Genomic DNA, 12,516 nt, shown 5'->3' with positions numbered 1-12,516 from the left:
ATTTTAGAGAGAAAACTAGAAAACAATGACATGCTCACACTGTGTCCCAATCTGAGCACTGCTGAGAAACACTGGTAGGAGCTGCTAAGCCTACCTTAGAAGCCCACCCACTGAACATCGCCCAATATAAATGGCAAAGCTTGGTAAAATGCTAATTTGGTAGTATGCTTGCTTTTCCAACCAGATCAGAACAGCATCCTTAAATGCTACTACAACAAAATCTCAGGGAAATGGAACTTTTAAGTCCCTGACAGGGGCTTATATTTACCTTAAATACAGCTTAATCCCCCAAAGGGCCAGTGTTCTATGGATTGGAAATGACTCTTAGAGTTCAACACATCTCATCAAGGAAAAACTGTAGATTTCTGAATTCTAAAGATAAAGGTGTACAGGCTTCTGTGTTTCTTTTGGTTTTCTTTGTTTTTCAGTTTCAACATTCATTAAGTAAAAGTAATAACAATATAATAATGAGTGCCATAGTCCCTAAAACTGAGAGATTAAATGTTTCAGGCCTTTCATTTTCATCATATATTATTATAAAAGACAATAAATAATTGAGAGGTTTTAATGTACCAAACTTTGCTAGAACATTCACATGCATCATTACATAAGAGAACCATTAAATTACGCATTTTAAGGCATGCTATCACGTTTTAACTGCTTCTTAATAGTATTAATTAAAGAACCTGATGATCACTGAAAAATACTCCAACCATTCTATATAAAAAAGCAGAATAAGTGTGATCATAGAGGTAATTAAAGTAAGTATGGCATTGGTAACAATAAACAATCTTGACACAATATAAATGTTATTAGCACAAATCTTCATTAGCCACTGTATTGGGCATGTTTAAACCGAAACCATTTCAGGGTTAAAAATAAGGATACTAAGAGGCCAAGAGCCTAGCTTCCCAGTTGAGCCAACATTCCCTTCTCTCCTCCCCTCCCCTCCCAATCCTGTCCAGTCCAGAATGAATTGCATGCCCCACTGCACAGGCCCAAAAAGGTCACAGGAGATGGCAGACACTTTTGTAAGAGAACAGAAATAACTGAGCGGCTTTGTTAGAGTGGTCGCTTTTAATCAGCATGTTCAAAATCCCTTAATTAGCACTGTCTACACAGGGAAAGCATTTCTCTGTGCCAGGGAAGGGCATGCATGTGTGTACATAGTGTTCCCTCTTATCAGAATCACAACCCACAGCTAGTACCTTAGACTAGCGTGTGCCAGGACACACGCACATACACACACACACACACACACACACACACACACACACACACACACGGAATTATACAAATAAATTATAGTAATAATCACCTCTTGGTGAGTGAAACTAGGCCTGATTGTAATTATCCCCTTCTCAAAATCATCAAGACATTCTAAGCCTAGACATGATGATACACACCTCTACTCTCAGCACTGGGGAGTGGGAGCAGGATGTCTCTGTGAGTTCAAAGCCAGCCTGGTCTTCATAGAAAATTTCAGACCAGAGCTACACAGTGTCAGTCTCTCCCCTGACTCTCTTCCCTTATTTTTATTCTCCCTCTCTCTGTGTCCAGACACACAGAGATATCTATCTTGACAGACAGACAGAAAGACAGACAGACAGACACACACACACACACACACACACACACACACACACACACACACACTGTATCCAGCTAAATCCCCAATGTGGTAAAAAGTCAAATCTCAATGACTCATAGGCTGACCGCATAGCTGGAGATCCTCACCCTTCTCTCCACAGACCTAAGGAGTTTTTTCCCATCTGACTGCTGACACTACCTCCACCAGAATGTGAGCTGAGGAAATAATGCCTAAACCAGTCATGGTCACTCGTGTTAACACACAGTTTGCGGAACTGAAAGGGTCATTAAAACTTGATAGTACAATGCCATAGAAGTACTTCTGAAGAAATTAAAGCTCAGAGAATTTCCCAAACTAGGGGTTATTCAAAACCTTACCATTGGCTCCTCAGTTAGATGTTTTCTATTTTAGTTCTGCTAATATCAGAGAACCTGAAAATAAGCTGGACTTAGATAAGCTATCCTTGTCAGGTACCTTCCCTGTACATCTTTATTAGACTGGCAAACCTGGTAAGAAGGAAAAAACAAGCCCCCACAATTGTAATGAGTTGACACAAATCAAAAGAGAATTCAGCAATCCAGTCTTGCAGTTCCCAGGACCAGACAGGGAAGGAGCGTTTGTAGTAACGTCTGTCAAGGTTGCTTACACTAGAGATTGTCAGAGGCATGTTGAAATCCTTGCCACCTTGGAGCCGGAAACCCCAAGGAGCTGGGCCAACCAATGACACATTGTAGTTGCTCATGGTTCGAAGGATTCGATGTGCAGTTCTAGAAAATGAAAGAAAATTACATAGTTAATAAAAATGCTTATTAAAAGCCTAATTTCATTTATCAATGCATTTTCTGTAATGCCAACAAAACTGTTCAGCATTTTGGAATTGTAATTATTCTGATTTAGAGCCGTAACTCCTAGCCTCCTCTATAGGAGCATGGTATTTTCCACAGTTACGGGACCTTTAGTGCACATTATCCCTGAAGTCATTCTTCCTTAGAAACTAGAGTCCCTAAAACTAGTGTGGCTTCATCCTCAGTGGGTCAGATATCTACATATGCTGGTAAATCTGGTGTGGTAGAAGATAAGTTTAGGTGGAGTTTAAAATGTGTAAAAGTATGACAAGGAAGGAAAGATAAGGTTGCTGATGTAACAGTTCAGAATTTCTAAGTATGAAAGATGTCTAAAACTAGGCTTTTGTTTGTCTAGTTCTTTGTTTATGGAGTTAGGAAGTAAACCTAAGTCCTTATTTTTCTTTCATCTAGGCAGTGATGGGCCACATTCCAGAACAGGTAGTATCTTACTCTAAATTTTTGTTTTCTTTTATGCTTATACATAATCCAGCAGAGCAGAGACTAAGCCTTCCTGAGCCAGTAAATGAGGCTATGTTAACCATAACTGAAATACAAGGTTAACCTTAATGAAACTAAATTGGAGCCTTAGAAAATTACCATGATGCAGTGCTTTTTTTTTTTTTTTTTTTTTCTTTTTTTTTTTTTTTTTTTTTTTCCTGTCTTGCTGTTCTTAGGCTCATAATGACTTCAGGGTAGCTCTTTAAAAGCTCAAGTTGACTTAAGAGGGTCCTACTGGTAGTTAGGGGGTATTGGGAATAATGAACATTGTTCCCTCTTTAAAAAGAATAATAGAGATACACAGTTCTTCCGTCTAAAAGTATGGCAGGTATATGATGTTATAATACTTTAAAGACACTTGTCAAAACAAAGCTTGGTGGATAGAAATATATCTCAGTGGTACAGAGTCTGTGTAGCATTTATGAGGCCATATATATATGTGAATATATATATATGAATATATAGTATATTGACATGCTTGATTTAATAGATGAAGTCTGATCAACCGTGTTAATATACTACTTTTTACATCCACTTTAACACCTATCCATGTCATCAAGTTCAGCAGCAGCACACACGTACCAAAGAGAAGGCAAAAACGGACGCCTTCTTCTCAAGAATGGAAAATGAGGCAACACTTTAAAGGAAATCTAGTTCCGGGATATTGTGCACTGCAAATCTTTTAAGGTGGAATGGTAGTGCCGAACTATTGTGTTGTAGCATTACTTCCATACCGCAGTAGTAAGCAGTGGCTATACAAAAAGACCCACAGGAAGCCAAAGGGCAGGTGAAAACTAAATACTAGGGAGTTAATAACAAGCTGGAGCGGGATCTCCTCAAGACCAGTAGAGGCAGTCTTGATAGTGCCATACAGTACAAATAAATCAGTAAACCAACTGATAGTTCCCAGGCCACTGTCGTCTCTTAATCTTTAACTGTGTCAAGGGAAGAATGTGAAAGTTACGCTAAACGCGCTCTGGCTCCATTTTCCCCTAGGAGAGAATGTGCCTATCAGCCCACATCCATGTAACTTCCCTTTTCTTAGGGACTCCCTTCCTGATTTCCCCCATTTGTTATTAACATTTCTAGTACTAGTCAAGTCAGCCAAACCGCAACACCAGTCTCTTCCCTAAACTCCCTTTCCGCTAGCTTCACTTGGAATTCATTTGTCTTAAAATATTCTGATCCTTAAGCGACGGCAGAATTTTCATTGGCCTTTTCCAAGTCTCCCCCATGTGGTTATTAGTGCCCAAACGCTAAAATACCAACCAAGCAGGCAGGAAATAACAGCTTATTCTGCTTTCAAACATGTAAAAAACGTTGGAATTTCTGTAGAGTTTTGGATTTTCTTTTAGGGGCAGTCTAAATAATGCCTTCCATCTACTGCTGGTGAGGGACGCTAAAAGTGGTTTCCCACACTTCAGTGTCAGCTTCTTTGGTGTGCGTAACGGGGCAGACCTACTGTGGTGAGTGGTAAGCCCTTCAATTAAGACTACCTAGAGATTCTTTCTCTCCTCCAGAGATAGAATGGTGGGCGGACTAAAGAGCTAAGGCTTAGGATGAAAGAGGATGAGACGTTTCCCAGCTAGGGTTCACGCCTAACCAAGTTGGCCAAATAAGGTTCCCCAGCTAGCAGTTTCCGTAGCAGGCGGGTTCAGACGTCCTCGGGTCAAGAAGGCGGACCTGGGATAGGATCCGGCGATCACACCCTAGACCTGCCCAGCCCAGTCACGAATTTTCTTTCCAAGTTCTGCCCAGTCCACACGCCCTTCCTTTTTCCACTCATTGTCCAACGCGGCTGAAGCACAATCTGGCCAAAGCCCCAACAAGTCCACCAGTTTCATAAAAACTGGCCACCGCGACCGATCTAAGTGGCCTTTCATTCTAGACGCACCGACCTGTAACCCTAACAGGTTACACAACGGCAAATATTTCAGGGAGGAGAAAATAAACGCTTCTCCGTAGCCTGGGAGCCAGCAAACAAAATAGCACCGCTTTCCCGTGCAGGCGCACATTCTCCGCTCGCCGGAGCCTCCCAGGGGGCTGGCGCGCCCCAGGCCGAGGTGCTGCCCTTCGCCCCCCGCGGTCGGGCTCCGCGGGCGCCCCCTGGTGCGTCCGGCTCTCCCGAGCGCCGGTCCCCGAGAGTCCCGGCTCTAGACGCTGACCCGCGGCGCGCCGCCCTGCCCCGCACTTCTCACACCTCCGCGCGCACCGGGAGCACCTGAGGAGCCGGGGCTCTGCGGAACGCGCACCCCGTCCTCCTCCCGTCCCGCGCCCCTCCACGCGCCGCACCCCGTCACCCGTTTCTCCCATCGCGGAGGAGGACGTGCTCCTTCGCCGCCCGCGGTCACTCACCTCCGGACCCGCGCGGCGCACCCTCCGCCTCAGACCAGCGCTGACAAGTGGCTCGCGGTGCCTGCGCCGTCCCTCTCAAGCCGGTGGGGAACTTCCGCCTCCGCGCTCGACCCGCCCCGCGCCCAAGGCTGGGCACGCCCCTTCACTGATGGCCACGCCCCCTGGTCCGGGCTGGGCGGGGCCGCGCTGCTGCTGGCTATGAAGGCAATGGAGTCTCCGGGTTGTACGCCGGGACTTGCTGGGGCCGGCTGTAGCCGCCTCAAAAACAATTCCCCCAGTGGAGTTTCGGTGGGCGTAGTCTCCGGGGTGTAGTCTTGGAGTGGTACCCGGCAAAGATCTAGCCTTCCGCTTCTCTGTTTTGTATTTAGGCGCTTTTCACTCCCGCAGAAACTTGAATTGACCCACAGTTGGTCTGGCTAAAAATAGAAAAGGGCTTTAGCTAAATCTCTGTCTGTCGGTGCGAGTCCAGCGACTACCGCCTGCCTTTGTGAAAGACCTCTGTATACTCTCGAGAAGTGCAAACTCTGAAGTTTGCTTGTCAGGAAGGTGAAAATCGCTAACCCTAATATGCAGAGGTTAAATCTGTCGTCAAGCTAAAAGACAGCCACACAAAGCAGTAGCCAAAAGTGATTCAGCCACCGTATCCTCGGCTTACTTTTCTAATTCGAAATCAACAGCACGTTTACCTACTTCTGTAAAGTTGTTTGATTTTGCCCAAAGAATTTATTCACAAGCAAACTTTAGTAAAGTTTAGTGAACACTCCAAAAGAAACGTGCAGAGTTTTCTCTTACTCTTTGAATTGGCTTTTAAAATACTAAAAGCACAAGTGTTAACCAAGTGGCGTAGCAAACAAAAATAAACCTCAACAGAGGTCCCTCTAGAGGTACAAAGTCTGCCCTAGAGGTGCAAGCAAAATTCTAGAGTAGGTCCAAAGCTGTAGAAATAGTAGCCACTGGCCAGGAGTGACTATTTATCATTGGAAATGTTAATACTGAGATTTTTTTTTTAAGTTGGAATTTAGCTCACTGTAAAAACCTTTTATATTATTCTTATGAATCTAAATTTATACATGAATAGGATAGGATTTCGAATAACTATAAGTTTCATTAGGACTACATTTTACTGTACTGTTGGATGTTTAGTGGCTAAATTGAATTTAAAAAATAAGTATGTTGATTACGTGTTGATATTATCTGCTTATTTACAGCCTTGTTAAAATTTATTTTCCTGTTTTAATGTATATACTAGGATGTGACTTGCCTATTTCATTGGACAGTTTTTGATTGTACTACATTCTAAAAAGAAAACTAGTTTGCAGGGAAGATTTTTCCAGTGTGAGGTAGGTTTAGTGTGTTTTAGGGTTACGTTTCACAGCTCATCCAAAAGTAAACTGTTAAAAAAGGCTACATGGAAACAAGTACCCCATGCAAATCAAATAGTAGGCCTTAACAATTGCCTCCATGAGATGGATGTCAACCTTATTTACAATGTTTAAAAATTAAAGTTGCAACAGATTCTATAACATATGATACACAATTCCACTTGTGACAAGTCAGTCGCTGGTGTAACCTTATAAGAGTTCATCTCCTCACCTCCTCCTCTGCTTGGTTGCTGACACAGTAACATTGAACTAGATCAAGGCCATTTCCTTACCATAGCACCAGAGAATAAGCACCTTGAGATGATAAGGGAAGGGCTAAGAGTGAATAGAGTGTCCCCAAATGCACCTTAAGTTTTAGTCCTAGTTGGAAACCTGGCCCTGCACCTCCCCACCCCAAGTCCAAAGCCTGGAGAATGAATAAGCATGCTAAGTACATGCTTGAAGTGTTACTTATCCAGTTGCCCTCTTGGAAAGTAGCCTTTTCCTGAGTATCATCCAAACTTAGAACCCTTAGTTATGGCTCTCAAAATCATACTTTTAAATAAACACTATCCATTCCATTTCCAGGAAATTATTAAACTATAATTAGCTCCAAAATTATACCCCCATCTGGCATGTGTGTGATGGCCTCATTCTCTTCTTAGTAGCGCCACTAGCATTACCACAGCCTCCCTAACAGTCATTATTACTACCAGCTCTACCAACATCACCATCACCTCTACCACCATCACTACCCCTACCAACATCACCACCACCTCTATCACCATCATCACCACCACTACCATCACCACCTCTACCGAGATCACCATCACCACCACCATTGCCACTTGAGGCACCACACAACAAAAGAAAACCTCACAAAACTACTTCCCTGGAAATGTTCTTGGATTCCAGTTAACAGCATACAATAGTTAGGTGAGAAGCACTTATCTTATAAATAGCTGTGAGGTTATCCATACTACTTCATACCAACTATATTACTTTATTGGTTCCAGGCTTTCTTCCAATGCCAAAGTCCTTGGGTGTTCACATTCCTCCTGTAAAATCCTGTGGAGTTTGTACATAGCCTATGTATATAGTTCTGGTACTTTAAATCATTTCTAAATACCCTACATATCACAGGTTAAATAGTTACTATGTTGCATTATAGAGAAACTGATAAGAAACAATGCCTGTATATACTCTGGATAACTATAATTTTTTTTCTAACAGTATGCTTCTGTGTTATGTTCAATCCTCTGATACAAAATTCCAACTACAGTATGTGGATCATATATACAAAGCACCACAAAGCATGCTTGGTACCAAGTAGGTGTTAAATTATAGCTATGTAAAACTCCCCTAATTAAGTGATTAGATTAGTATGTCATAAAGAATAAGTAGGGAACTTTAGCATCTATTATGAATATACACTCTTTGTGGTACTTTAATTTCCTTCAACCATGTTTTTTTCAGAGAAGGAAACAGGTGCTTGAGGAGCATGATTAAATTTAATGGTAGCCATGGGGCTGGAGAAATGGCTTATTAGTTAAGGGTACTGGTTGCTCTTCCAGAAGACTGGGTTTGATTCCCAGAACCCGCAGATGTGGGCTCACAACCGCCTGCAATACAATGCCGTCTTCTGACCATGAGGGCATGAGATACTCATGTGATACATAGGCCCATGCAGGTAAAACACAATGCTCTCCCCAAGAGCCATAAACTCTCTAACAAAATCCCTAACACGAGGTGTAAGAATCCCTCTTTTGAGGGTCGTGGTTTCCCAGAGAGACTTCCACATCATTCTTGGAATGCTGGCTAGAGTTCCGTTCCGTTGCACCCGGAAGTGGAAGGTAAATCTCTGCTGCTGAAGACGCCATGCATTTCTGACACAGGACCCGGAGGATATGAGCTAGATCTGATCTTAAAGCCTTCTCCTTGAAGATTAGTCTTCATGTCGCCAGAAAGCACCATGCAAAATTCCCAAGGAGGGATGCAACCAGCAACCCTAGCCAGCTGCGATACTAATGAGCAACCAGCATCTCACGGTACCCCTAAGGTGACAACACGCACGCACGCCTTTGGGGTAGCCAACAGCTCTCTAATTATACATAAGCCCCATCCGATGGAAGGGAAGTCAGCCTGGGAATCTAGATCACTACCGGAGGCTAGTGAAGTCACGGATCTTGGAGGAGAACCTAAAATTCTCAGTTTACTAAAACAGCATAATCCCTAACTACATTGTAAATATTTATCCTTCTACCCACAGACAATGTTTATCACCCTTATCAAGGAAAATTACCTTCACAGTAGATGAAGACCATTACAGAAAAACCATAACTGATCAAAACTCAGAGATTTGGAAACCGTTCCTCAATGATACATCTACAACATAATCCGATCACTCAAGGCTCAGGGATCGTTAGAGAAGGGAGCAGAAACAAGTAAGCGCCCGAAGGACAGGAAGTTTGCTCAGGGAAGAGCATTCCAGTTGGTTATCTAATACCAAATGGTCAGTTCTCAAAACATATTAAAAGAGACGATAAATTTGAATAGGACCAAAGTGGAGTATTTGGGAGAGTCTGGGGGGAGGAAGAAGAAGGGGGAGATGATGTAAGAATATTGTAATTCAAAAAAAATTTAAAAATAATTTTAAGAAGGATACAAAGCTTGGAAGGCCTAAGGAAAAGAAGGTTGAAAGAAAGAATGGAATAAGATCAAAACGCATCATGCGTGTATGAGATTCTCAAAGTATTAATAAAATACGTTTTAAAAATACCCATACACATAAAAAATAAAGTAATAAAATACTTTTAATTTAATGAGAAACAACTGCCATTTTATTAGGTTAGAGAGTCTTACAAACCAGAGAAAGAAGAAACACTGTAAAATCTAACATTCTGAGAATCACTCGTGTACCATTTGTAGCAAATTAGAAAGTAAATTTTCAGTTATTTGTCTGTGAGGGGGAATGCACTCCATGAACCACATCCTGGAGGACATACGCCTTGACTTGCCTTGTTGTGAGCTGCCACTGAGCCGTTCTGACTCCTCTTCATCTATCTCCTTCATGACTAACATTTATAAAATGGTTAGTCATGATTTGACGGATGGTCTTTGACTTCACACTAGCAGGAAGAGAGCTGAGCCTTTGGGAAACCAAACCAACATCCATGGGCTTGTCAATTCTCATAGTGCAAAGCCATGAAGCACTGTAGAAAAATGAAACCATATTCAAAACTCCACCCAAACCAGCTGGAATCAAAATGGGAGGGGGGACCAAAAGATTAACCAACGTGGCAAAAGAGTTTGTAGACTATTCCATCTAAATATAGTATTTACCTAAGTGTATAAATGTTTGCTTTAGCATTTTATGATCCAACATATGACTCAGAACCCCTTTCAGTCCTTCAAAAATAACAGAAACCTTTCATTATGGGAGGGCATGGCCATGATGAGCTTTTATAAGCCACCAATCACCTTAAAGTTCCTACATTACTTTATGTCAATGTATATCTTAAATCTCCAAAGCACTGTCAGGGAATGCCGGTTTATTGGTTAAGATCTATAACAGAGATGCAGCATTATCTAGTCTCACACTTGAATATTCAGTATTGGGGAGAAACAGAAGACTGTGCTACTTATTCTAAAGGAAATCAAATGCGCTCAGAGGACTCTTGGGAGAAGGTCAGACTTAGGGCAGGTACAGAGAAAACAGAAAGAAATAAAAGGATGGTCATGAATATAAAACCAGACCTTCTAGGCAACCAAAGAAACATACATCTAATTAAAAAGGCAGGGTTTCAGTTAGCTTCAGTGATTCAAGTCTCTCCTTTTGAATGATATTAATAATTGCTGCAGAAGAAGAAGAACACTCTTAAAGGGATGGTGCATCTTGTTGGCAGTTTCTAGTGAACAAAAAGGCTGGATTAGTAAGTTATGACTAAGAAGTGAGAATCCAAGGGACATTGAAAATGGTGCAGGAGCTCCGTGTCTGAGATAGCAGGGTAGAAAAATTCCTCACACAATCACTGTTTTCCTCGGTGAATTCACTGAGGACTCACACCGCCCCTTGAGAAGTTGAAAACAGTGAATGATTTTGGAGGAAATGTGTGGGCAGTGATTGAAAAGGTTTGGGAGAGGAGGATGGTTGGGGAGGGAGTCTTGAAAGAAAGAAAGGGACCTGGAGCAGACCTTACTAACTGGTTGTGGCAAGAAGTTAATCTGCCAGTTCAATAAATAGTCTTTCTTAGATTTATGGAGAGGCGGTTTAGAATGTCACACCTTTCCACACATTTCTCCATCAAGGGTAGACTTATAAGGACATAATTAACAAGCTAATGGACAAATGAGGTCTTAAGTAGTATTTTGGATTAGAAAGATCCTTGGGGGAAATATAATCTTACCATGCTTTATTTACAGTAAAACCCCTCCATCCAAAGAATACTACCTCTGCTAAGGGTGTTTAGAATCCCTTTATATGTGCTGGAAAAGCAAGGGAACTGCTGTTTTGATTGGAAGGCATTCATGTTATAGCCACAGTGGAAAGCATGAAGGCATACCGTTCGTAGCCAAATTGAAGGGATGGAGTGCTGAAAGTGAACTAATAATTCATTAAAAATATGGCTCTAGAGTCCTGCCTGCAGAAGCCCCTCCTCGCACCTCCACTATATTCCCTGGGCAATATGCCCCTTAATGCAGATCCAGGGCCCTGCTAAGTATCTCCTGCCACCCCACTCAGCCTTTCCTTCTGGCCCATTTCACCTACAGACTCACAGAATCACTCTCCAAGGCAAACGAACCTTCAATAGCCATGTAGGCTAGATATTAGTAGGCGACCTTTGTTATCTTTCCTACACCACTCTAGTCTCTTCAGCCTTACTCTTAGTTCTGCTGAAGCCTGCCTATAGGAGGCTCTCCTTCTACTCCATCTCCATTCTCTGGGGACTATGCCTTCTACAGGGGACTAAGTCCCCAGTTCTTTCCAATGTCCTGTTTAGGCTTTGGTTTTATTCCAGCTTATTATTTTGTATAACCACCAACCATGAGAAGCGCCCTCTACAAGGGACTCCACAGTCACCAGAGTTGGTTAGGATCCACAATGGCCAACAGCAAGAGTAGAATGTCCAGCCAGTATCTGGGTGGTGTTGACACATGCCTTCAATCCCAAATAAAGTCACATAAAAAGGCAGGTTCAAACACTTGACTTTCAGTAGAAACTCTAAAAGCCAGAAGGGACTGAACAGTTGTTCTACAAGCTCTAAGACACAACAGATACCCACCCACACTACTATACCCTGCAAAACTATTACATACAAACAATTGAAAAAGAAAAACATCCCAGAATGAATACAAATATAACTAATTCTGTCTACCAATCCAGCTAGTCTCAGAAGGGACTAGCAAGAAAAGTTCAGTCTGAAGAGGAATAAAAAAGACACAAGGAGTAAATCATCCCAGAATAGTAAGCAAAAGGCAAGAAAACTTATAGCACAACAACAAAATAATAGGAATCAATAAATACTGCTCATTAATAACTCTCAGTATCTATGGTTTCATTTACCCAGTAAAAAGACATGGACTAACAGGTTGAATTAGAAAAAGGATCTGTCCTAGAATATGGAACACACCTTTAATCCTAGCACTTGGGAGGCAGAGGCAGTCAGATCTCTGTGAGCTCAAGGCCAGCCTGCTCTGAAGAGTGAGTTCCATGAAATATGGAATATAGTAAGAATATAGAGGTACATAGTAAGACTTGTTCTGAAAAACAGTAAACAAACAATCAAACAAAATGAAAGAAAACAAGATCTGTCTTTTTGCTGCATCAAAAAACACACCTCACTATCAAAATTAGATATCACTTTAG

At 42.0% G+C, this 12,516-nt stretch overlaps 1 protein-coding gene across 1 annotated transcript in view; it reads right to left on the bottom strand.

Annotated features, from left to right (window-relative positions):
• The window catches only part of Pdlim5 (PDZ and LIM domain 5), a 160,975-nt gene extending 155,279 nt beyond the window's left edge, over positions 1-5,696 (bottom strand). The window contains exons 1-2 of the mRNA XM_032897247.1: positions 5,290-5,696; positions 2,238-2,358 (exon numbers count right to left, since the gene is read on the bottom strand). Of these exons, the coding sequence (XP_032753138.1) occupies positions 2,238-2,333 (96 nt within the window). The 5' untranslated portion in view covers positions 2,334-2,358; positions 5,290-5,696. The remainder of the gene's footprint in view (positions 1-2,237; positions 2,359-5,289) is intronic.
• Between the last annotated feature and the right edge of the window lie 6,820 nt (positions 5,697-12,516).

This window comes from Rattus rattus, chromosome 3 (genome assembly GCF_011064425.1).
Source record: "Rattus rattus isolate New Zealand chromosome 3, Rrattus_CSIRO_v1, whole genome shotgun sequence".
Lineage (NCBI taxonomy): Eukaryota > Metazoa > Chordata > Mammalia > Rodentia > Muridae > Rattus > Rattus rattus.
This window is presented reverse-complemented; position numbering and strand designations above follow the sequence as displayed.